The sequence below is a fragment of the Sinocyclocheilus rhinocerous genome, unplaced genomic scaffold, assembly GCF_001515625.1.
Source record: "Sinocyclocheilus rhinocerous isolate Xijiao unplaced genomic scaffold, SAMN03320098_v1.1 scaffold383, whole genome shotgun sequence".
Lineage (NCBI taxonomy): Eukaryota > Metazoa > Chordata > Actinopteri > Cypriniformes > Cyprinidae > Sinocyclocheilus > Sinocyclocheilus rhinocerous.
The window spans coordinates 59026-83647 of record NW_015643560.1 but is presented as its reverse complement, the minus strand read 5'-3'; the positions used below and the strand labels follow the sequence as shown (position 1 = coordinate 83647).

At 40.2% G+C, this 24622-nt stretch overlaps 1 protein-coding gene across 1 annotated transcript in view; it reads left to right on the top strand.

Annotated features, from left to right (window-relative positions):
* The first annotated feature begins 9513 nt into the window (after positions 1 to 9513).
* The window catches only part of LOC107757338 (collagen alpha-1(XI) chain-like), a 58124-nt gene continuing 43015 nt past the window's right edge, over positions 9514 to 24622 (top strand). Inside the window, exon 1 of the mRNA XM_016574780.1 lies at positions 9514 to 9602. Coding sequence (XP_016430266.1) covers positions 9527 to 9602 — 76 coding nt within the window. The 5' untranslated portion in view covers positions 9514 to 9526. The remainder of the gene's footprint in view (positions 9603 to 24622) is intronic.

The window sequence follows — 24622 nt, the reverse complement described above, 5'->3', positions numbered from 1 at the left end:
GGCATTTCCCTCGTGGCGGGCGTTGTAGCCGGCTCTCGCACCTGGTCTGACGTTACTTGTAGCTCCGGCTCCGCAGTGATCCAGCGATGGCTCGTCGGTCGCGGCGGGCTTGGGCTCTCCGTCATCGGTGGGTTCGGGCTTCAGCTCCGCGCAGTGGGGAGATGGTGGACTGGGCTCTGGGTTGGGAGTGGAACTGGCGAGATTCTCCTGGGAACAGACAGGGAACGGAGATCCGTTTCTCGCCAGTGTCCACTCCACAAAGTCGGTGAAATTCGCTCGAGGACCATCCTCGGACGAAGGCGCTCTGCACGCGGTGTTCAAACTGGCATCGTAGAACGCACAGAGCGCATCGTCCGGGTAGCTGGTGAGACTCGCGAGGACCAGGAACAGTCTGGTATGGCCCTCGAGCGATCTCTCCCCCTGCTCCAGCAGGAGGAGGAGGTATTTAGGGCGGGCGAGGGGATCCATGAGGAACAACGGAAACAAAAAACACTGGGTAAAACGGAGAAACAAAACGGAGGGGAAACTCACAGTAATACTGTATGTCGGTCCGGTGTTCTGTCATGATTGCCTACAGAGAGGAGCGAGGAACGAGGAGAATGCAGGAGATAATTTTACTAATCCAAACAGAGGAACAGACGAGTAGCACAACATCGGACGTTAGACACCGGACCGAAAGCAAGGGGCAGACCACACTATAAATACAACTCAACGAGGTAATAAACGAGACACACCTGGGATCAATGAACACAATCAGAACAGGAACAGGAAGAACCAAATATGGGCACATGAGGGAGAAAACACACACAAAACAGGTCCATAATCCTGACACTCGGCAACTAACTGAAATAAATACATTTATGTTGAAGAGCTTAAACTTCTAAAACTGAAATGAAAATTAATTAAAGCTATATAGAAATATTAAAAGAAAAAGACTCAAATTAAAATGAAAGCTTAAAATATAAAAAAGCTAATTCAAAATATTCATAAATACTATGATAGTACACTGTAAAAATGATTTTTCGAACATGTAAATAAAACAGATTACTGCATGTGTTTGTTTTATAAGAATACTAATTCAGTCTTTCTGCTTCAAAATTTCAAGTTTAATTGAATGTGTTAAATGTGTTCTTTGTAATTTACTAGCAATTTCTAAATGACATTTTTTTTCAGTGTACAGTGTATATAAATTATACTGAAATAAGCCTGGTTGACAAATGTTTAGGGCATATTATACATCTCTTTATATTCTAAAATTTATTGGGAAGGAATAATAATAATAGTAATAATAATAATATCATATATGAAGTTGAGAAGTTTGTTCCTCATTTATAGTTTATCCAACTGAAGGAAATGCAATACAGCTGAATTTAGAGGTTGATACAGCCCATCAACATAGGTTTTATTAATGCGTGCAGAAAAAAATTACAAGGTGATAATTCTTTTGGTGAATTTAGCTTTTAAATTCTTGCTCAGATTTAACCAGTTACATCTGAATTTGCTTAAGGGAAATGGATAGATGAGAGGATGGCTATGTATGAGGCTTCCTGCTGTGCTCTCCTCTGCTTTAGGAGAAAGTAGACAGGTGTGTGTGTGTGTGTGTGTGTGTGTGTGTGTGTTAGGTAAAAGGAGTAAATGGATGAGGCTGAGTGCCGGGGAGGGAATTTTAGCCTTTAAGCTATCACTCTGGCATCTTACACAGGTTTAGAGAGGGATAAAGAGAAAATGAGAGTGTGTGTTGAATAAATAAGCAGCAGTACAGGCCTCTGCTTGCTGTCGTCCTACAACCACGCTCTATCTTTCTGGCTGCATTCATGTACATTCTTCTTTCTCACTGTGGGTCCACGCCAGCTTAATTCAGAATTTACATTTAGAATGCATTATTTTTTTTACTTTGTTTGACTGTTATCTTATCTGGATATGACCTTTGACCCTTCGTCTACTACCTATGACTGCACCCAAGTTGAGTTCAGTGGCTCTTCTGGTTTCCTGTCTGTGAAGATGGGTTCCCATAGACCAGCACAGGGCATCATGCAGTTTTTTTTTTCCTTGGCTCACTTGTTGCCCTTGATGAGATAAGAAATGCCTATAGAAAAAAACAAAAACACTTTTTGCTGTTTTAGATGTTTTTGATGCTTTAGTCTAGTGACACAATCTTTGAGACCAAGGTTAAAATCCAAACCTAATATATAATTTTCTTATTAATAAACCAAGAAAGACTGCAACTGAACTTGACAGCTAGAGCATTTTATTGTGTGGAAAAGAGCATGTTTGACATAATGATAAGGTTTCATGATAATTGCTTTTTTTGTTCCAGGGGGAAAAACGTTTTGAGCAACATAGTGGTGGGAAGATGATTACAGATTTATTGTACATGATCTGTAGATGGAATCATTTTGGCCACAGTGTTTTAGTCAAACACTTTTTTTTTTTTACCTAAATCATCCATCTTAATTGAAGATTTTAGAAATTGCATTAAATAAATTAAATTATTAAATTAAAAATAAATAAAATAAAACAAAATTGACTTAAATTTAATAAATAAAAAAATAAAAGTAAATAAAATAAATGAAAACAAAATGTAATTATAAAAAGTAAAACAAAAACAAAACTAAATTTAATTTAATTTAAAATATTCCTTCTGATCTTTTTGCATAGTTATCCAAAGGCCAGATGGTTGTTGTTGTTGTTTTATTTTGATTTTGTCGGTGGTGTCACTTTGAATGATTTTAGTATTATCTCTATTTATCTCTATATGCATACCATGAATGAAATGGTTACAATTGCATTGAAATGTTTACTATTCACAGCTGGTATTCTAGCCAATTAATTAAGTTAGATGTGAAATTGTTCTTAGAGTGAGAAGTAGTTCTTATGTGTTCACTGTAAAGCACACAAGACTGCAGGCTCTTTCTCTCTGTGCAGCTGGAGGCGAGTTAGAGACACATTCACAAGAATGTTTGCTGCAGGTCAAGAGTGGTGCTTTCTGCTCTTTTGTTTGCTGTCTGCTGAGGAGGTGTGGAATGCAAACTTCACAAAAGCAGGGAGAAGAAAAGGGAAGGACGACGAAAAACAAAAAGAATATGTGCCTTTTAATAAAAGGAGGCGAGCTCACTGAGAAGGACAGAAGAAAGAAAGAGAATGGAAAGCTGGAGGAAGTGGGCAGACAGACGAGGAGAAACGAAGCACGGGACAGAAGACAACACCGCATTTGAGTCTAGAAGTGTTCATTGATTTACCGGCTCATTAAAAAAATTTATCCTGCACGCAAATAATTTCAGGCATCACCACACTGGTAATCATCAAAATAAACACCACACTGAGAACTCCTCTCTCGGACGCAGCAATCCGGACCCAAACTGAGGTGGAAAAATCTGTTGTGTTGTTACAGCAGGCATATTTTCCACATTAAGAACGAGCTGTGCTTCATTACAGGAAGTCTGGTCCTCCTATTCCTTAAGAATTGAATGTTTTCTTCTTCTTTAAGAGGTATTAAATGTTTTTTTTTACGAGGTCAATGCAGTTACAGTGAGAAGCTGTGACTGTCTCATCAAATCTACTATCTATTCTCATCAAATCTACACCTATGTAGAGTTTCCTTAGCACAATCCAGACCCCCTCCTTGTACCCCCCCCCCCCACACACACACACCCTTCATCCTAAAGATGACCCCTCATAGCTGTGACATTTTTTCTTCTCAGACACTTGATGAATGATCGTGAGAAAATCTGTGTGGGAACTTACCCAGGAATTAGGAAGAACATTGATGGTTCTTTAAAAATAGATTACATCATGATAGCCTATTATTCAAATAATTGAGGGATAGAGCACAGTAAGCTGGTCTCTGCTGTTTAATTATCAAAAGCTGCTTACCAAATAAATGGATGAAATATGTTATTCATTCATTTATTTTGTGAACAAAATTTGCAATACAGTTTACAATATTTGACAGCGCAATGTTTTGACTGACCAATCCGAATCAAGTATTCCAAGCAGCTGTGAAATATACGATGACACAAATAAGGTGTTTTATTTGTGATTTAATCTGATAGGAGCATACATGAGGGAGTTACATAAGAAGGCAGTGAGAGATCAGAGGCTGCAGTGCTGGAGGGAATCTGATGTGGATCATATATTACTATATGGGTGCCAGTCAGTAAATCATTGGAGCTGATATCCAGGAGCGTTTCTCTTAGCTGGCTGCCTCTCATTGATCTTTCCTCACATCATGCATATAAAGCAGATATGTAACAGTGGGAGTTCACAGAATGTCTGTCATACATCTACAGCTCACTACAGTACCTTTGGCAGCTCTGCCCTCAAGGACTCTGGGCATGCTTGTCAAATCAGCACTTATGTGATTGGATGAGAAATAATATGAGATAGTGTTGTTTTTTCGGAACCATAAATTGCTCTGCGTGTAATATGTCTGTTTTCCCTTGTGAAAAAGAAGCACACTTTAGCCTACTTTTAAAGTATATTATTTCAGTAATAAGTACTTTAAAGGAATATACTTACGTGCATAGTGAATGTAATGTTTTCAGACACTTCATTGCATGTTAATTGCAAAAGTGTATTATAGTTTAAATTTATATTAAATGCAATTAGTGGAGTGTTCCGTCTTTATATGGAATTTGATAATTACTTCTATTGTCTTTGAAATATGATTAAAGTGTACTGCTGAATATACTGATGAGCATTTATGCTAAACTAAAATATACTTTAATGTAATTTCTATTGTCATGTATTTAAGTATATGAGTAATTGCATGTTTGTAATGATGAAGTTGCAATTTAGTACATTTAAAATATATTAACTTTAAACATAATATCAAATAACACACTACAGTTAGAATTATAATCATGTATTTTACATGTACTTTAGTATGATAGTCAACACATAAGTGTACTTCTTTAATGTATATGACAAAAGATTCATAAAATATACTTTTTAAGATTTTAAAAATACTTTAAAGCGTACATGCACTACAATTAAACATGCTTCTTTTTCACAAAGTTGTTTAAAAGTCATCTTGACTGATGCATTGGTGTTTCAGGATGTTTTAGATTTTGTGAAGTTATATGATTCAGGACGTCTGTATTTTCATGACTAATTTCTTCATTTATTAATCAAAATCTTTATGGTCGCCATATTTGTTTGGACTTATAATTTAATTAATGAAATTTGCCAATACATTCTATGATAATACAAACATGTATTACCGTTTACATCTGAGTGCAGTGAATTATATAACAGGATTAAGTTCTCAACGGGTGAAAAGACTCCCATTGAGAAAAGATTAATATCAAAGACATTTTTTCTCTTCGAAATCCCTCAAATTATGTTTTGGCAGCAGTGGAGACTCAGTCACTTCATTACTTTGAAACATCAGATGCATTTTTTTTCTCTTTTGGACAGATTGCTGTCCTGTCCCAGCATGTTCCACTTTTGTGAAGCATAAAAGAAAACAGTTGTTATTCCAAGATGTTCGGATCACTTTTTCTTTCTGTAATTAATGATTATATTAATCTCTATATTGTCATTCCCGGCTCACATGGCAGCAGTATCTCACCTGCGTCATTCCATAAGTTATTCTCTTATCTGAGGTTCCCTGAAATGAAAGTCTCCAATCTGTCCCATCACTAACTCATGGAGACTCCACAGGAAGAGTCGAGTGTAGATGAATGCTGCAGATACGCAAAAGCACTTTACTCAAGTGCCCGTCAGACATATGTCACTGATATGACCTCAAGACATAGAAAGACGGAGCAGTGCAGTCAACATGGAGACCTCTGAGATTCTTTATCACACTCTATGGGTGGCTGGTCTGTTGTTCCTCTTCAAGGAAATCTCGAATGGTTTCATTCCCTGCCAGCTCTTATATCTGCTGTAAGTTTCTGAACTGCTACATGAGACTGATTTGTGTCAAGTCACAGATGTGCTTTAATGTAACTGTGTGGTGTGCCATATGTTCCATGAACCCAGGCAGACAAAAGAGGTGGTCACATTTCAATGATTTATGCAAACACAAAGTGCCAAATGCAACATGAAGCCTATAAATATAAACAATAAATATAAATGCAAAACTCTCTATTTTTGAAATGAGAGTAGCACAGGCCTTCAGTGCATGAATTATGTGTTGATCAACACTCTTACTCTCAGCAAGGTCTTTCACAACTTAATCCCTAACATATGGCTTGAAGAGACATTGGTTTTGATGACTTTCAGCTTCCAGAGAATTACTACATGAGTAATGCATTTATATAAACAGCAATTTCAAAGTCATTGTTACATATACGTGCTCCTTAGAAATTAGAAACTTTCTTAAGATGTTTGTTTGGACAGTGAATAGGGATTGGGTATGTAAAGTGATTTTCCTCGTCAGAGCTGAGTTCTTTCTCAAATTCAGAGACTGATTTTGTCCAGTGGAGTGGGTCTCATATGAAAATGAGTGAAGTAAAGTTTATTTCACTGAGTTCTTTAAAACCAAAAGGAAAGAAAAGTGGTAGAAGAACATCAGTATTCAATATGCACCTTGTAAAAAAAGAAGTAAACGTTATAATAATTTCAAAAGGAGTATTACAGAAAGAATTCAGTGTGAACTGAATGCAACATTTTCACTTAATTGCATGTTAATTGCAATTAAATGAAAATACATTTTGCTGAACTTTAGAATTGTTTTGACCCCCTTAAGTAGGACTTACAGTGAGTACATCTTTAATTTAATAATTATTTGTATTGTCTTTGAAATATGTTTAAAGTGCACTGCCGATTGTACCGGCAAACATTTAGCTAATCTAAAATATACTTCAATGTAATTTCTACTGAAACTTGTATATCATGTATTTAAAAATATTTGTAATCAAAATTTGTAATGTAGTTGCAAATTAGTACATTTAAAAATGTATTAACTTTAAATGTAATATCAAATAACACACTATAATTAAAATTATATTTTACACGTGCTTTTGTATGTTAGTTAAAATAAGTGTATTTCTTTAAAGTGTGATAAAATATTAAAAAACAATGATTTAAAATGTAGTAAAAGTAAAACTTTTAATTTGACATTATAAATTGCACATTTTATATGGAAGTACAGTTTTTTTTTTAAAATATACTTTTAAGATTTAAAGTACACTACAAGCGCTTATTTGCTTGCTTGCTTACCAGCCATGATTGACAGCCAGTGAGCTACTTGCCTTTTCATTGTATGGAAAAGAGCAACTTTTGCATTAAAATAATATGACCTTTGAGCAACTTGAGAGTAGATGATGACAGACTTCTCAGTTTAAAGCAAAATATACGTGACTGGATTGGACAGACCAAATTTTGACATGTGAATGGGTGCTTTCTGCTTTTAGACAAACCCTTTCTGCATCACCAGTAACCATGCAAAATTAATTGTCAAAGATAAATCTTTTTTTTTTTTTGGATGTAGCATTCAGAATACACGGTGCAAAATCTGAGGGGGCATGTGCATCAGTTTGAATGGGCATGAGGCTTCGGTATAGAAAGAGAATAAGGATGGAGTGGAGATGGATACTCTGAGAATATCCATCTCAAGACTGTCCAGCGTCCGAATCAGTCTGACTGAAACTCACTGATAGAATTTGGAATTTCTCACTTTCAGCTTAAATGTCCAACTTCATTCTTAGTAACTATATCTGCTAAAACCACAAGGAATGCAGGTCTAACTTATGAGAGCCTGACTAAATTGAGGTGAAAGTGTGTGTGAGAGTACAGAGTTTGCGCAGAAGATCAGCTGAGATCTGTAAAGATATCTGAATATCTCAGAGGCTCTTATGTCTTTTGTTCCCTTTGTGCGCATCCCAAATCCGTCCCATGTTTATCTTCACACCCACAGGGCGGATTATCACAGATTGTCTTTATGAATCTGAGAAAGGCTCTTTTTCACTAAACATTAATCTCTTTGTACTGCATGGAGGTTTTAATTTTGTTAGGTTCCTCAGAAGCCAAACAATGTTGATGGACGTTTATAATATTCAACATGAATCATTTGTATTAATCAGAGATACACATGCAAAGTGACCTGAGAGCAACAAGCATTTCCTATGACAAATATGTACAAGTTCATGCTGTGAGGGGGATGCAGGATACAACTGAGAGAGAATGAAGAAAAGAGAGCTTGTTACGTTTCATAGTGTGTCCCACGCTTCCCTCAATCTTGTTTTCTGTGTTTTTCCCAAGGAGGATCAAGAGCATCACTTTTCCTACTTTCTTCTATTTCTCTTCAAACTTTATGAGCGCTGGCTCATCCACAAAGGTCTGTCATAGCCTGGGACTGGGTTATGGTGATGTCAGCTCCATTAATTATTGTCAATTAGAGGAATCTATCTCGTAAAGGCTTGTCAGTCTGCAAGTCCAAACCAAAGCCGCAGCAGAATTTCTGGCCAAAGTGCTTCAGTGGCCCTGCAAAATTTACAGGCAATATAAAAAGTATATGGAAAGTAGGCCCTGGTGGGATTTCCCTTTTTTATATACAAAGCATCTCAGCCTTGGCATGCAAAAAAGCACAATGTCATAAGACATGATCTGCCATGTTGAATAAATTTTGATATGTTAAACAGGAGAGTTAATAATGGACAGATAATCAAACACTATGTAATCTAATGATGTGTTAAGATAAATACTAGTGTCATTTGGAGGGGCCTGGGGCCACCGTCCACCTTGTGAGTAATCATGGAGTCATGATCTTGTTGCAGAAGTTGCTGGGGGTGCATTGTTAGTCTGAGAGGAGAGAGATCAGCAGATAACCTTTCCACTGTTCCCACTACACTTCATTAACTGACCAAAGGTGTTCAAGTTCTCATTCTTTTACTACGATGAAGTTCAAGGCTTCATCACCTATGTGTTATTCAATCAATCGTTCATTCATTCATATATGTAATGTATGTATATATGTATGTATGTATATATTCTTTCGAATTTTGAGTAAATATTGAGTACATATTGATCTTAGCTTGGCTGGTTTTAAGAAAGTCTTTAATTCTGACTAGCTGAAAAGTGCCCAAAACGCCTCCAAAACTAGTCTTCAGTCTTCAGGCCAGCCTTAGACCAGTAAATCAGCTTAGGCTAGTTTATGATGTGCTTTCATTATGTATTTTACATGCTACATTATATATATATATATGGATGTGTGTGACGTTGCTGTTATATATATATATATATATATATATATATTACAGCAACGTCACAACACATCCAATTTCTGACACGTGTCCTCTGGAGGCACCGTTTAGCACCGGACTCTGGAGATAAACGCATCATTGGAGGGAGAGGAGGGGACGGGGGAGAAAGTTTGGAAAGGAGTGAGAGGAGGCAGAAACTGAATGAGAGGGACAAAGCTTAGCGGTCTTGGAGGAGAGGAGGATACTCAAAGAAAAACTAGACCTGGACCGCAGCAGCACTTGCCTCTCTCTCTCTCTGTACGCTTATGGCTTCTGGGCTTTCTCAGTCATAATCTCCTGGTTGTGTGATAAAGCGCTTGAGGTAACGGGTCCTGAACATGAGGCGGCTGAAGGAGACTGCGCTCTGCGCGATAGTGCCGCTGCTTCTCTCTCTGTGCACAACGACGCATGCAGGTAAAGTAGCCTACATTTAAACTTAAAACAATAGTTTTTAACAGTGCTTTTTTGTTCTTAACATTTTCAGAATTTTAAAGCTTAAGTTAGCACATACTTATTTCCTGTGAACTTGTTACAGATGCGGCTGCGAGTCAATAACCCGTGTTTTAGAGAAGTTGCTCAAAATGTTTTGTTATCGTGTGAATTTGCGGGAATGTCGCGTGTCACTTGGATTTTTTTTAATTTTTTTTTACCTTAATCGTTTTATAACGAGCTCTCATTAATGTGGAGGAAGCTTGAGATAAATGTTGAATATGTACCGCCGGTTTGAACTTGTTCATTGAGTTTAAGGATGACTGACAGCCACATACCCTTTTAAGTTTCCTAAAAGGCCGGTTTCCAACACACTTTACTTTAGTTTAGACTGCATGTTTATTTTTCCGTGATTTATTCGGTGCTTTGCAGCTGTGTTTAGTATTTAACCATAGATTACAGCTTATTTAAAACAATTTATGTAGATTTGGAATCTTTTCTTATAATGAAACCTGCTTTTTAAACTGAGTTTGGGAGTTTTCGGTCTTCAGTTTTTCGTGATAATCAAATTTACATGCTCAAAAATGTTTGCCATCCCCATCTCGACCCTACCTAACTCCACCCTCTTTTCATGTGAACAATTTTAGCGTTTGATGCTCAGTCTCTTCATTGTGTGAAATGTAGGTCTATACAGCGTCTGCGCAATCTTTCCATTAGAAATACATTGGGAATTGTGTTACAACCCTCCTTGTCCTTTTTTTCAACGGATTTTGGTTATATTTCAAATAAAACACACACACTTGCTGATTCAAATGATGTAGTTAAAAATAAAGTTGGATAAAAGCGTCTGCTAAATGACTAAATAAATAAATAATGAAAATGTAGTTCTGTCAATTGACATCCATTAACTTGAACAAAGTAATACATTAGTTGTCACCTCAGGAGCGTGGTGGTCATGTGTGACAGTGATTTCACCCCCTCTAATAGCTTCAACTGATGGTGTTACAATCCACAACACCAGTGTTCGAACTATACCGTGGACTAATCGACCACAGAGTCCAGCGTTTATATTTTTTCTACGAATCTTTGGGTTAACATGTACTAAACATGAGTGGAATTTGCACCGCAGCGCCCCCACACCTTGATGCTCATGACAAGAATAGCATGTATAGTTATCTTTATTGAAGTGAATTAGGTTTAAATCGCCGTCATGCATGGATGAATGATATTTTTGCAATTTTACACATAATAATCCACGATGATCACATTACACAAAACTGAAATTGCACGTCAAAATAACACATTGTCAATATTTTTTGAGACCCCCCAAAATTTCACAAATCCCGTTTTCAGGGGAGCCCATGTCTTATTAAGGGGAGCCGAGCTCCCCCTAGCTCCCCCGTAGTTCGCACCCTGCACAACACTTCCCATGATACTCTGTTTTTCTATTATAGCCATTTTAATTGCTTTCCCAACTCTTTTGTCTTTAGAATGCTCTATTATGTTAAAATCATTGCTCAGGTTTAGTTACCTGACTCACATATATGGAATAGTCAAGGAAAGAAATTCTCCAGCAGACTGTCATGTCATGTTTAAGTTTGCATGTGACCCATGTCGGTTTGCTGTGAAACAGTTTTACGTTGACTTGAGATATAGGTGAATGAGTGCTTACTGACCAACTCCAGTAGATTCAAATTCCTCTTGGGCAGTTGGCCAAATTTGTTATTGTACAAATGTAATATATATGTCTACACCATAACCCAGAGCAGACTGCATAGATGTGGGCAGTTTCACCTGAAAACTTGTTTTGATGTCAAAAATATTGGTGTGCCCTACATTATTAATTTATTATTTATGCAAAAATGGTGTTGGTATTTTATGTACGTGATAAGCATGAAAAGTATCAAACGATGCATTACCTACTCATGCTGCTATATGTTTAGTGTGAAAAGGTCAGTGGGATGTTTACAGTGATTATATATAGAGCATATAATCACTGCATTTTCTGAGCATATTGCAGTGCAGGGTTATTATAGTAAACTAAAACTGAAACTAAAATTAAAACTGTTAATTGAAATAAAATAAAAGTAACTGAAATAAAATAAAATATTATAAAACTTTTATTCATCTAGCTGCAAAGGCAACATTTCTCAATTTAATGTAGTTTAACTTGATGTACTAAAATAACTAAAACTGAAATTAAAATTAATATGGACATAAAAAACTACTAAAAATGAGGAAAAAACACAACAAAACTACTAGAAATCTGACAAATTAAAATGAAAATGGAAAATATAAAGTAAAATCTGATTCAAAATATTAATAAAAACTATAATAGTATCTCAATGATACTAAAATAACAGTGCATCTAAGTTTCTGATGCTCACATGTCCTTTAAAGTGAGGCGTACAACCTATATAGGCGTATACATTTTTTTTCAATGAAAGCTGCAAATAAAGTTTTAGAATTTTCAAAAATGAATCAAAGAAACATTATGATATAAAAGAGATATTTATTATTTCTAGATCACTAATGAACTAAGCAAAGTGACATTAGATCATGTGACTCCTTGCACAGGCAGTGGAGAACAAGTTCATCAAGTTTTATACAAACTTGTGCGGTTCATGTAGCTAGAGTGCTAGTGCCATTAAAGCAAAAAGAGGAGATAGGTAAATTAGTAGATTTTATAATTGCAATGAATTCATTGTATATGTTGATCAGGTCAGATAAGCCAGACTTCATTTCAGTATGATGTGCTTCTGCAGAGAAGAAGATGTGAGATGTGCAGTCACAGTGGTATCACTCCTGTCTGGTGCAGCAGTGGATTCTGATATGACGGAGCAGGATGTGGTTAGTTGAGTCAGCTGTCGGGTATTTGATTGCCCCGAGAAAGTCTGGCGTTAGTTTCATGTGTTTAACTGTAGGACTTTGTAGCCACAGTGTGTTGTCATGTCTGACGTGGTGAACAAAGGCATTTTTTCTGTTTGGGATTCTTTCCTCCCTCTTCCTCCCCATATTTATATCCAGTCTATCTGTCCCATCTTCTTCAAAGGCCTTGAGTTTTAAGTGCTGTGGAAGGACTATTTCTAATGTTGCATCTTCTCTTTATGGTTATCACATGTGCCTCGTCCATGCCTGGTCCTTGCCGTCCCCGTTCCTCACCTTTCACACGGCCTGTTTGGAAACTCATGCAGCATAGCAGCCATGCATGTTCCTTTTGATCCCACTGAACAAACAAATACATGAAACAGTATGGATGAGAATATTTAAAGACAAGAGGCCAATGAGGATGGGAGATTCCACTCAAAAAAGCCCTTTCTTTCTCTAAACAGACATGCCTCCCTGCTGCTGAGGAACTTGGGCCATCAGTGCTGCTGTGCGAAATGTGTCCTCCATCCAGAAACAATACAAACATCTGGCTCACAGAAGCAGAGCTCCATCCTCTTTTCTATATGGCCTTATACTGTATTTTGTATCAAAGGCCTTATGATCCTTCAAGAGGACCGATGTCCTCATTTACATCATGATACCCATGTAAACCTCTCCTCTCCTGCTGCTTTCCACCAAAGTCCCCAAGTCAGTTACTTTGCGGCCATATTTGTAACCACCCGGGAATCTATTTCTAGTCTTGCAAGTGCAGCTCTTATCTGTTTGGATGGGGGAAGACTGTTGATCAAAGTTTATGATCCAATAACATATTTAAAATCAGAAATAAAATCTAAAATCAATGGTAAAATTTGTATTTACAGGCTAGCCCAGTTAATGCTCATTCTAGAGCAGGGGTGTCCAAACCTGTTCCTGGAGGGCCACTGTCCTGCAAGGTTTAGCTCCAACCCCAAATAAATAAACCTAAAACCAGTTAATCAAGGTCTTCAGACTCACTCTGCAGGACATTGGCCCTCCACGAGCAGGATTGGACACCCTTGTTCTAGAATAAAGTAACCTGCAGTTGGCTGTTGGGACAAAGACAAAAAACATTTCCACTCTTTTAATTGACAATAGTAATACCCTGTTTGATCTGATTCTGAAATTGTGAAATTTTCACATTTCACTTGATTGCCATTGGCCTATCATGGATCAATTAGACAATCAACGATTTCTGCACTAGTGACACCAAAGGGATCTGCAAAAATTCCCAAACACTCCAAACTCCAGTCTTACATGTTTGAGGTTGAGTCAGACATATTGCCCCGACCTGAAATCACACCATTGGTTGAGTCAATGTTGAGCCACTAATACAAAAGCAATATTGAAAAAAAAACCCACACAACCACAGTTTTTATACTCTTTGAAAATCAACCTACGAATGGCTTAAGGTGTGGTCACATTAGCAAAATTTAATGGGCAAAAAGATCCATTTTCTATTTTCAGTAGTGTAGCATGGCTGTATGAAGCACAGCTCACACAGAAGTCACTTTCAAACCAAGCAGCTTTCTGCTGGTCAACATGGCAAATCCATGTGATCCAACTTGAACCCACTGTGAGAGGAAACCTTTCACCCTCTCAAGGAATTCCAGATCATGTGGATACTTATTGAAATGACTAGCTTTCACCTATGAAAATTCGCTGAACAGTGGTAAATGTGACTGCACCTTTAGTTACAGTTGCTGTACATTATTTAAAGCTTAGAGACTGCATAATGCAAAGCTCTGTCGGTCTTAGACTGGGAGGGTTTGTGTGTTTAATGTGTATATTGGGGTGGGGGACAGCAGTGTTCAGCGAGGGACAGAGGGATGCAGGTGTTACCTTTGTGGACCTGCTTACAGTGGGCCTTGCTGGATGTCTCACAGTGAGCAAATATCACAGAACAAACTTTACAGGCAGAGGAATGTGAGACTGATGTGTAATGATGCTCAGCTCCTTGCCACAATAGTGCCGTCCACTCAGCAGTTCCCAGACTGTAAGTACGCTGGATACAGTATCCCACAGTGCTCCACAGCGCCGTCTCTAAGCCCACATACTGCTCCCACTGCCATCAAAATATCAACACACTAGAGAAATGGACGATTCTGCAACTGAGAAGCCAAACTCCCTGTTTCTTTATTTTCAGCTGGGAATCTGGTTGCATGTTGCGGGAAATGTTATTGTGGTATTATGTTAAATGGTATTAAACAATCTCGTTCCGTCCAAACTGTGGGTTTAGTGGAGCATGACCCCTAGAGGGAAAGAGTTCGCTGCTGCGGTGGGGCAGCTTCCAGGTTTTTCTAACAGCATCCAGCCACCATTCTGAATGACTTCCAAACATCAAATCTCAATCACGTTTATGCTCCAAGCATTCAAATTTTTTTTAGAGCAGTTTGTGCATGTGTTTCATTTAGCGTTAGTCCATCGGGGAGCTCTCAGTTGATTACTTCCACGCATAAAGCCACCATCCTACGCTTTCTTGGAAAAGTATGAACAAATGAAAGAGTATGTTGAAAGACAAACGAGGTGAAATAGGATCGGACACCACACAGAAGGAAATCTGAGATTTGAACTGTGTTTTGTGCTTGTCTAATGTGGAAAGAGTGTTAAAGTGTGTGTAACTAGAGATTGACTGTGGCTGAGGTGTGGTGAGCTGGTACCGTTTCTGGAGTGCCTTTGGGCGTGTCTGAGCTGCATTGTCCCATCTCTCCTCGCTTCATTGCTTCTGCTGTCTACAGGGTTTGACTCCAGGCCCCTTGAGGTCAGGGGTCACGACCAGTAATTCAATTATATCCAGCCACAACAACAAGGGTGTTAAATGTTGTTTATCACAGATTTAGTACTGATATCTGACTCCAGTTGTTTGTTAAATTACAATAGTGTTTCATAATAAGTTTCATAATAAGTAAATATACATATCAGTTTGTGGTATTATGTTTTAAAAATCTGTAGAGAGAAACTCCAGACCGCCGGAGTCATTCTCATGGTGTGGTAAATATTCCTGTGGTCTCGAGTCAATGTGGGAGAATATATACAGACTGATGAACACTAAAGGGAGTTCCCTCAAATTATAGTTTATTTTACAACTAATAATTTAGCCAAGACTCCTATCCCAAGTGAACTGCTTTCAGTAAATAAAGACGCAGGACAATATGAGAACTGCGGAGACGGCAGGAACACAAGGTTGATGCTCAAAGGATGTTCATGGCTAGTGCAGCCAGTATAAACCACAATGTATCATGTTGCAGATTTTAGTGCATAATGTGCAAACATTAGATCAGTAACATAATGTTTTAATAGACTTCAACCAAAGCACTGCAATGGTTCATTCAGAGTTTTAATTGGATAGATCGGAATAGTAATCATATAATATACTAAAAATAGTACTTGCCATGTTTGAGTTGGTTCGTGGTTTTGTTTTTCCAACCTCTTTTGCAAGCCTCTTTTTGAGAGATTTCTATTAAATTGATACCCTTGTGAAAAAGAAGAACACTTTAGTATAAAATGATGTACTTAAGTGTGAACTGAATGCAATGTTTTTGGACACTTAACTCCATGTTAATTGCAATTAAATGAAAATGTATTATAGTTTACATTTATATTAAACACAACTGGCTGAAATTTAGAGTGATTTTTTTTTAAGTGGGATAGTTCACAGAAAAATGAACATTCTGTCATCATTTACTCACCCTCAAGCTGTTCCAAACCTGCATGAATTTCTTTCTTCTGCTGAACACAAAAGAAGATATTTTGAAGACCAAACACAGCAAGCGGCGCCGTGGAGCTGGGCGTAGGCAGGCCGCCCCACCCGTCCAGGCCCCCATCAAACCTGGCGGTGAGCGGAAGAGCAAGAGGCACTGGGACGTGCGGCCCAGAGAGAGAGGGAACTGCTCTTTTGGGGATGGTGAATGCACCTCTCCCTCCCCCGGAGGATGGATTGTGGATGCCATCACCCTGGCTTATCAGGCACAGGGTGTGCCCTGCCCGCTCAGGTTGCAAGCTCACTCTACTAGAAGTGTTGCATCGTCGTGGCGCCTCGCTGACAGATATTTGTAGAGGTGTGGGCTGGGCGACCCCCAACACGTTCGCTAGATTCTATAGCCTTCGTGTGGAGCCGGTATCCTCCTGTGTTCTCACAAGTGCTTCCGAAACCTCCTTCGGGAAGGATGGGGCTTCCGCAACGTTCCTGTTCCAAGAGGAACGGGTACAGGTCACCGACTCGGTTCCTCGTCTCCGTTCCCTCCTTCAGGGAACGAGGGTTACATACGTAACCGAGACGTTAGCCAAGGTTTATTTTGGGAATAGTGGGCACGTTTTTTTTTCTTTTCTTATCCTACTACTGATGCCCTTGTAAACACATTGACTTTGTGCCCATTTAAGGTTATTTGTAGGCATGCAATATTTCAAACATTGGTATTCTTACAGTGCTTGACTGAATATTTCAGTTAGTATGAAATGTTAATGGTTTAATGCCATAAATGTTGATGCACCTTTAATTTGTATTTCCTTAAGAAGTAACATGACGGTCTGCATCAGGGATGCTTTGTTTTGAGAGCATTTGAGAACATGTTCACTATGAGCTGGGTATCTTGGGAATGTGCTGAAAGAATTCTCACTAAGAGGAGGCATTTCTCCTCCTGTTCTCAGACCATTAGGCCACTGTTATTACTGTGAATTTCTCTGAGGTCAGAGGGCAGATATTAAACAGTGCTCTGTTTTACCCATTCCCTCTAGAATTTCATTCCAAGTATTTGGTAAACAAGTTATATTGTCACTTTGAGCACAAGGTATTATCTCAACTGTAAGTGGGTAGATATGACGTTTCAAATTGTGACACTGCAATGTGACACACTATACATCATCTAAAACTATTGTAAGCAACATTTTTGTAATTTTATTATTTTCATGTGTATAGTTGTTAATGATGTATAGAGTTTTAACATATAACTGATAAGCTACATGTCACTTTACAGGATTATAAAATAATAAATTACAAAAAGCTAAAGGTTTTCTTTTTGAATTTTTTTTCTTTTTCTTCTTCTTTCCAGAAAAAAATGGTGACTGGTTTAAAGAAATATACACACACTACTGTTCAAAAGTTTTGGGTCGTTAAGATTTTGTAATGTGCTTATGTTAACCAAGGCTGCATTTTATTTAATAAAAATAGAGTAAAATAGTATTATTCAACAGTTCTTTCTGTTCCTCGAATCTGATTGGCTGAGAGGTCTTTCCACCCATGAGATATTCACCCAGTATCACCACGGTAACCGTTTCACCATTTCTATCACTCCACTTGCAGCATTTCTCACAGCGAGAGATTCTTTGAAAATTTTCATTTAAAATAGAAATCTGTTGTAACTTTTGATCAATTTAATGTGTCCTTGCTGACGAAAAGTATTAGTTTCTTTCAAAAAATAAACAAAAAAAATTCTTACTGACCCCAACCTTGTGAACAGTTTTGTACATTTTTCAAAAGCATTGTCTGGGGCAGTTTCTTGTTTTGTTAGACTTTTGGATTAGACAGCAGTCAGAATTATGGATTTAGCTGAGATGTCGAGTCAAGATGTCTGACGTTTGCAAGGCTGAACCCTACCAGAGTCCTGTGATAATTGGGCCTATTCTGACGCAGATTACATAGCTGCTCAGACATATAAACACCACTGACTTACTGACCTGTTTCTGCATGCACTATGTGTATGTGCCTACAAATGTATGTGTACATGTTTATTTAAATGAGAGCATAACAATAGTGTATAGAAAGGAAAAAACAGACACTGGCCCTCTCAAGTAGCTGTATGTTTTTCCAATCATCCATATCTCAGTTAGTTACACAGCTAGATTTACTGAACTGTCAAATACATTTCACCTCAGACTGATGGACTTAAACCAGTGAACATTAACAGATGTGGCTGAGTTGGGTGGCACGTTTATGCGTGTCTGTGAGACAATGGCCATTGAACCGAAAACTTAGTTTATTTGCAAGGTCTGTGTAATGTAATAAATGGCACAACATATTGACACAACCCTGTCTGAAGTAGTTAAATGAGTACCTGATGTTTTCCACTGTGTTTGAGTCTCGCCTGGATTTTAGCACTGCCTTTTTACTAGCCTGTTGCCATGCTTTGAGCCAGCCCAATATAAAGGCATCTGCTAAACAAATAAATAATGCCATAAAATGCAGTACTGTTTTTTTCAGGCAGGCAGTTGGTTGGCATGGACAAACTTTTCCCACATGTTTAATTAACAGATGAGAGAAAGGAAGACCATGGAAACAGGAGGGCAATTTAAATTTAGGATCCTTGTTTCAGCTGACACACATGCCAAAAGTTGTGGTTAGTCAAAAGAACCCCCCCCCTAGCCTCATTAGATTAACCTGTGCAATTATAGATTCATTAAATCTGTAATTCAATAAAACATCAACTACAGTTATTTATTAATGCTACAATGTTTTCTTACAACTTTCCTGTGAATACGTTTCAAGTGATCGTAAACATTAGATAGTGGAAGTCATTTTTTTAAAAGAGTCGCCGGCAGGTGTCACCTGTCTGGTGTGTGTGTAACTATCTCAGGCTAGACTGTGTGTCATAACTCTATCCCATAATGACACACCATCCATAACCAGCTGTGGCCTTGATTTGAACTTGACTGCATCTTGAAGCTTCCAAGTAGATCAACACTTAGAGCTGGCTGCAGATGAGCAAACTAACGGCAGCCAAACTCTCAGCTTGTTGTTCGATCTTGCTGTGACCCAAAGGGGATTGGCTTAGTGAATAATACATCTGCAGGGCCATCAGGCTGTAGTCTTGTGCGTTACATGCCTTGTAGTGTTCCTAACTAGTATCCTTTCGATACTGATACATGCAACATCGAATAGACTTTTCAGAACTTCTATGCCAAGCACCATAGTTAATTAGCCAAATCGTACCCTTTTGAAAACTAAGTGCGCTTAATAGTATTGAATATGCACTTGTATTGTACTTCAAATCAAAACTGTACTTGCAGATAATCTAATATTAATGAAATAAAAGACTGCTTAAGTGTACTTAAAGAGAATATACTTTCATGACTATGTAAGACTTAATTGCACTTTGCAATATTGTCAATTTCAAAAATTTTAAAGGTTTTTTAACATACATTTTAAATAATTGTGTTTTAATTAGTGCTGGGCAACAATTAAAATTTTTTATCGCGATTAATTCAATGTTTTTCTGTGATTAATCGCGATTAATCGCATTGTTATGCACACAATTCAATAATGAATTCAAAAGTAGTGTATTATGCACTTTTTTCATTTAAAAGTACTGCTATATGAACAAAAGTGCAATAACATTTGGTTTGCAAACACTTTAAACAAATAAGGTGCTTTTTTTTTACAGCAGTATTCCTTTTACATAGTAGCAGTTAAAATATTTCTTGTAAATCTCAACTTATAACATTAATGTAATCAAATTAAATATAAAACCAAAGCTATTTGCCACTGCCAGGGCATTGATGTTTTTATAGAAAATATGTTATAGTTTGTTATAGAAAAACAAGTTATGCTCAGAGTCCAGAGCCTCGATCATAACATTATAACAGGCACTTTCCGAGTAGAGACCTGCACTATCGCGGGACCCAACGCAGCAGAGTGCGGTGCGGGACAACACCTGATGGGCGGGTAGAGACTCGTGTGTGCGGGATGCAGAAGAATAAGGCTGTATCACACTAGGCAATCTTAATCGTGCTCCAGCGTGTCTGACCCCCAAAGCCCGGTTCGTTTGACTAGTGTGATCGCTTCGTGCCGCGGTTCATTTAGCCGTCCCTGGCTCGGTTGGAAGAGGTGGGCCAGAGCGCGGTTCAGTTGGGCTGAGGAACTTATGATACGTGCAGCATGATTGCGTGAACATTTCTGAGCGGCAAAAGTGATAGATCTGTAAAGCAATATATTGTGAGAGGGCCGTTTGTTAACGCATCCCAAATGACTCAAAATAACCACAAAGTTAACAAAACGATGCACTCCACTGTGCCGAGCGAGAGCACTTCTCTGCTGCCTTCACGTGCTATTCCTATTTCCCACTTATGAAGTCGTGAGCGCTTCATGTGAGCGCTGCGCTGCTGCAGTCTTGGCCCTCCCCAAATGCTCTGTGGTACCTTGAGATGCTTGATGACACCCAACCCAAGCCAGTACTGATCAACATCCCACCCCTCCTGTGACCCATGGTTTGTCTGTATGTGTATTCAGAACCAGTGAGCAACAGACTTTCATAATAATAAAAAACTGCGTTAACGCACGATAAAATAATTGTCGGCGTTAATCAATAAATGCGCTAACGCGACAATAACACGTTAACTTTCCCAGCCCTAGTTTTAATCTTTTTTCACGCTTTTAAGTCAACACTTATTTTAATGTGTTGACTAACATATTGAAGCACATCTAAAGTAAATCTATTTTAAATGTATTAAATTGGAACTTCATCATTACAAATGTGTGATTACATATATATTGTGGCGGGAGAAAGGAGGCTCAGACTCGATCGTGTGGTGAAATATCCCAGAAGGGGCATTTATTGAGTGACAATAATGAAAGTAGTGAAGGTGCTCTGAGGATCAGAGAGGCAGATCATCCGCCATGAAGAGTGTAGAAGTGAAGGTGCAGGAACCTGCCGGAACCTTGTGATCTGGGATCTCTTAATCGTCGATGTAAGCCACGGCATAAGCTTGGTGCGGATGCAGCACAATGTCCATGAGCCTTTGGACTGTTGCTGCTGCCCCATGCAGGCCAAAGGGTAAGTCCCGATACTGCCAGTGCCCCCCGTTGTGCTAAAGGCAGTTCTTTCTCTGGCATCTTTAGACAACGGCACTTGCCAATAACCTTTGGTGAGGTCAAGCGTTGAGATGAAGCGGGCTCTGCCGAGGCGTTCAACCAACTCATCTACTCGGGGCATGGGGTAACTGTCGAATTGGGACACCTCATTCAGCTTATGAAAGTCATTGCAGAACCGGTAAGTTCCATCTTTCTTGGGCACCATAACTATAGGGCTGGACCATGGGCTTCGAGACTGCTCAATTACTCCCAAATGGAACATCCGTTGCACTTCCTCCTCTATAGCCTGTCGGCGAGCTTCTGGTACCCAGAAGGGCCGCTGTTTAATGATGACATCAGGTGGGGTGTGAATTTCATGAGAGAGGATGTCTGTCCGGCACGGAGTCTCTGAAAACACATCTGAAAAACTGCTTACCAGGGCTTCCAGTTCTTTCTTCTGGACTGCAGAAAGTTGTGTTCCCAGATCCACCACAGGCGGCTCCTTTATGGCAAATACTGCCAGTTGGTTTGCGGGTTCGACCAATCTCTTCAACAGGTTGATGTGGTAGATTTGTTCGTCCCGTCGTCGTCCGGGCTGGCGGACTCGATAATTTACCGGCCCCACTCTGTCACAGTATACGGTCCCTGCCAGGATGCAAGAAATTTACAAGCAGCATTTGGAATTAGTACCAATAACCTGTCTCCTGGGTGAAACTCACGTGCCTGAGTGGGGCAGTTGTACACTCGCTGTTGGGCCCGTTGGGATTCGATTAAGTGCTCCTTCACTAAGGGCATCACTTTGTCAATCCTTTCCCTCATCTCCTGCACGTGCTCAATCAGAGATCGGTGTGGGGAAACTTGGCCTTCCCATTCTTCTTTGGCTATATCTAAGAGCCCTTGTGGCTGCCGCCCGAACAATAGCTCGAAGGGAGTGAACCCAGTGGAAGCCTGTGGAACCTCCCGAACCTCAAACAGCACATACGGAATCATGAGGTCCCAATCACGTCCGTCTACGGCTACCACACGTCTCAGCATTCTCTTAAGAGTCTGATTGAACCGTTCGACCAGCCCATCTGTCTGGGGGTGGTAGACCGAGGTATGAAGTTGTTTTACCCTTAGCAACTTGCACATGTCCGCCATTAGCCGGGAGACAAATGGAGTACCCTGGTTGGTCAATATCTCCTTGGGGATGCCCACCCGGCTGAACAGAAGGAACAACTCCTTGGCAATACTCTTGGAGGTAGCTTTTCAGAGGGGAATGGCCTCAGGATACCGTGTGGCATAATCCATGATGACCAAGATGTGTTCATGACCCCGAGCTGACTTTGGCAATGGCCCCACCAGGTCCATCCCGATGCGCTCAAAAGGTACCTCTATAATGGGCAGTGGAATCAAGGAACTGGGGGGTGGTTTCTGTGGTGCGGTGCGCTGACAGACTTCGCAGCTTCTACAGAAACACCTCACCTCTGCATTTATTCCTGGCCAGTGGAATCGATCCCTGATCTGCTGAAGCGTGTTATCGGGACCCAGGTGCCCTGTCAGTGGATGCGAGTGGGCCAGGAACAGAACCATTCCTGTCTTGGTTTGAGGCACCACCAACAGACGCTTTTCCTCACCCCTCCTAAGTGCCACGCAGTAGAGCAGCCCATTTTCCACAATGAAATGTGGTGTTGGATGGGGCGGGGGTAGACGCTCTTTTCCATTAATTACTCGAACCTGATCCCAGCAGTTCTTAAGGCGCTCATCTTCTCTCTGTTCTCTGCTAAATGAGCCTCCCGCTGTTACCTGTTGGAACAGATCAGGGTACACGTTTATCTGGGAAGCATGTGACTCACCCTCTGGTTCACTGTCAGTGGCAAGCATCACTGGTCGACGTGGGCCTCCTGTTTCGCTCCTCCTCTGCGTGGTCGACGCTGCCTGGAAGGTTGCATTGTGGTTGACAGAAGGCGTTCGAACCCTGGCCAGTCGCGACCGAGCAGGAGGGGTACTGGTAGATCTTTTACTACTCCTACTTCCATCCTCCATCTCCCTGTGTCTGTGGAGATAGTAACAGAACGGGCTGGCACATACCGGGTGTCCCCATGCACACAGGTGATGGGCATCACTATTTTACCTTCATCCTTCATTGGTGCAATGTCTGGACGGGCCAGACTCACTGAACTGCCAGAATCCAACAATGCCTTTACTGGGCGTCCGTCAATCCTCACTTTCCTTTCCGGAGCCCCAGAGGTTATAGCTCGGTGCACAATACAGCCTGCTAGCCACACCCGCATTGCTAGTGGGTTGGGATCGGTAGTCATAGGCTCATCCCGTGGCCCGGTTGTGACTGGTCTGCTTACTGGCATAGTGGTACTCTCCAGTGGTCGTTTGTCACTCTGTATTCTCTGAGAAAATCCTGCTCCAGCTCTCTCTCCCAAGTCTCATGCTTGAGCTGCCTCCGCCAGCTCTACTGCTTGTCCCAACTCGGCCAGCGACTCTGGATTTCGCATCCCCACAGCCTTCCGGTGCACCCGGGGCAGAGAACGGAGCAGCTTGTCTACCACCACCTTCTCTGCGACTTGCAATGCGGTAGCCTGGGCTGTGAGAAGCCATAGATGGGCCAACCTGGAGAGTTGGGCGGCCTGTACTCAAACGGTGGCCCGAGGATCATACACCCATTCAAAGAACCGCTGCCCTGCACACACAGATGAGAGCCCCACCCGGGCCAATATCTCCTGCTTCAGTGCTGCATAATCAGTGGCTTGGCCAGCCGGCGCAAGATGTCTTCCATGCTGCACTAGAGACAGTGTGAGAGAGCTGGATCTGTAAGGTAATGAGAGACAACACACACACGTTAGGACAGAATCTAACCTCAATTCTCACTTGCCCACATTCTCCACCAGTTATGGCGGGAGAAAGGAGGCTCAGACTCAACGTGTGGTGAAATATCCCCGAAGGGGCATTTATTGAGTGATCGGACTCATGCCACCCCTCTCGCTCTGCCACAATTTCAAATGTGTGGAGGTAGGCTTCTACATCATCAAGATCTGTTAATTTGGTGAGCAGCTGGCCGGCTACGGCCCGGGTACTGGGGAGTGGGGCTCGCTGGGCGGTCTCTTGACGGAGCCACTCAAACTCACACTCAGCCCTTTCGGATAGCCAGCTCCTCTGCAAACTTCTGCTGACGGAGAGATACCTCGGCCAGCCGGCGCAAGATGTCTTCCATGCTGCACTAGAGACAGTGTGAGAGAGCTGGATCTGTAAGGTAATGAGAGACAACACACACACGTTAGGACAGAATCTAACCTCAATTCTCACTTGCCCACATTCTCCACCAGTT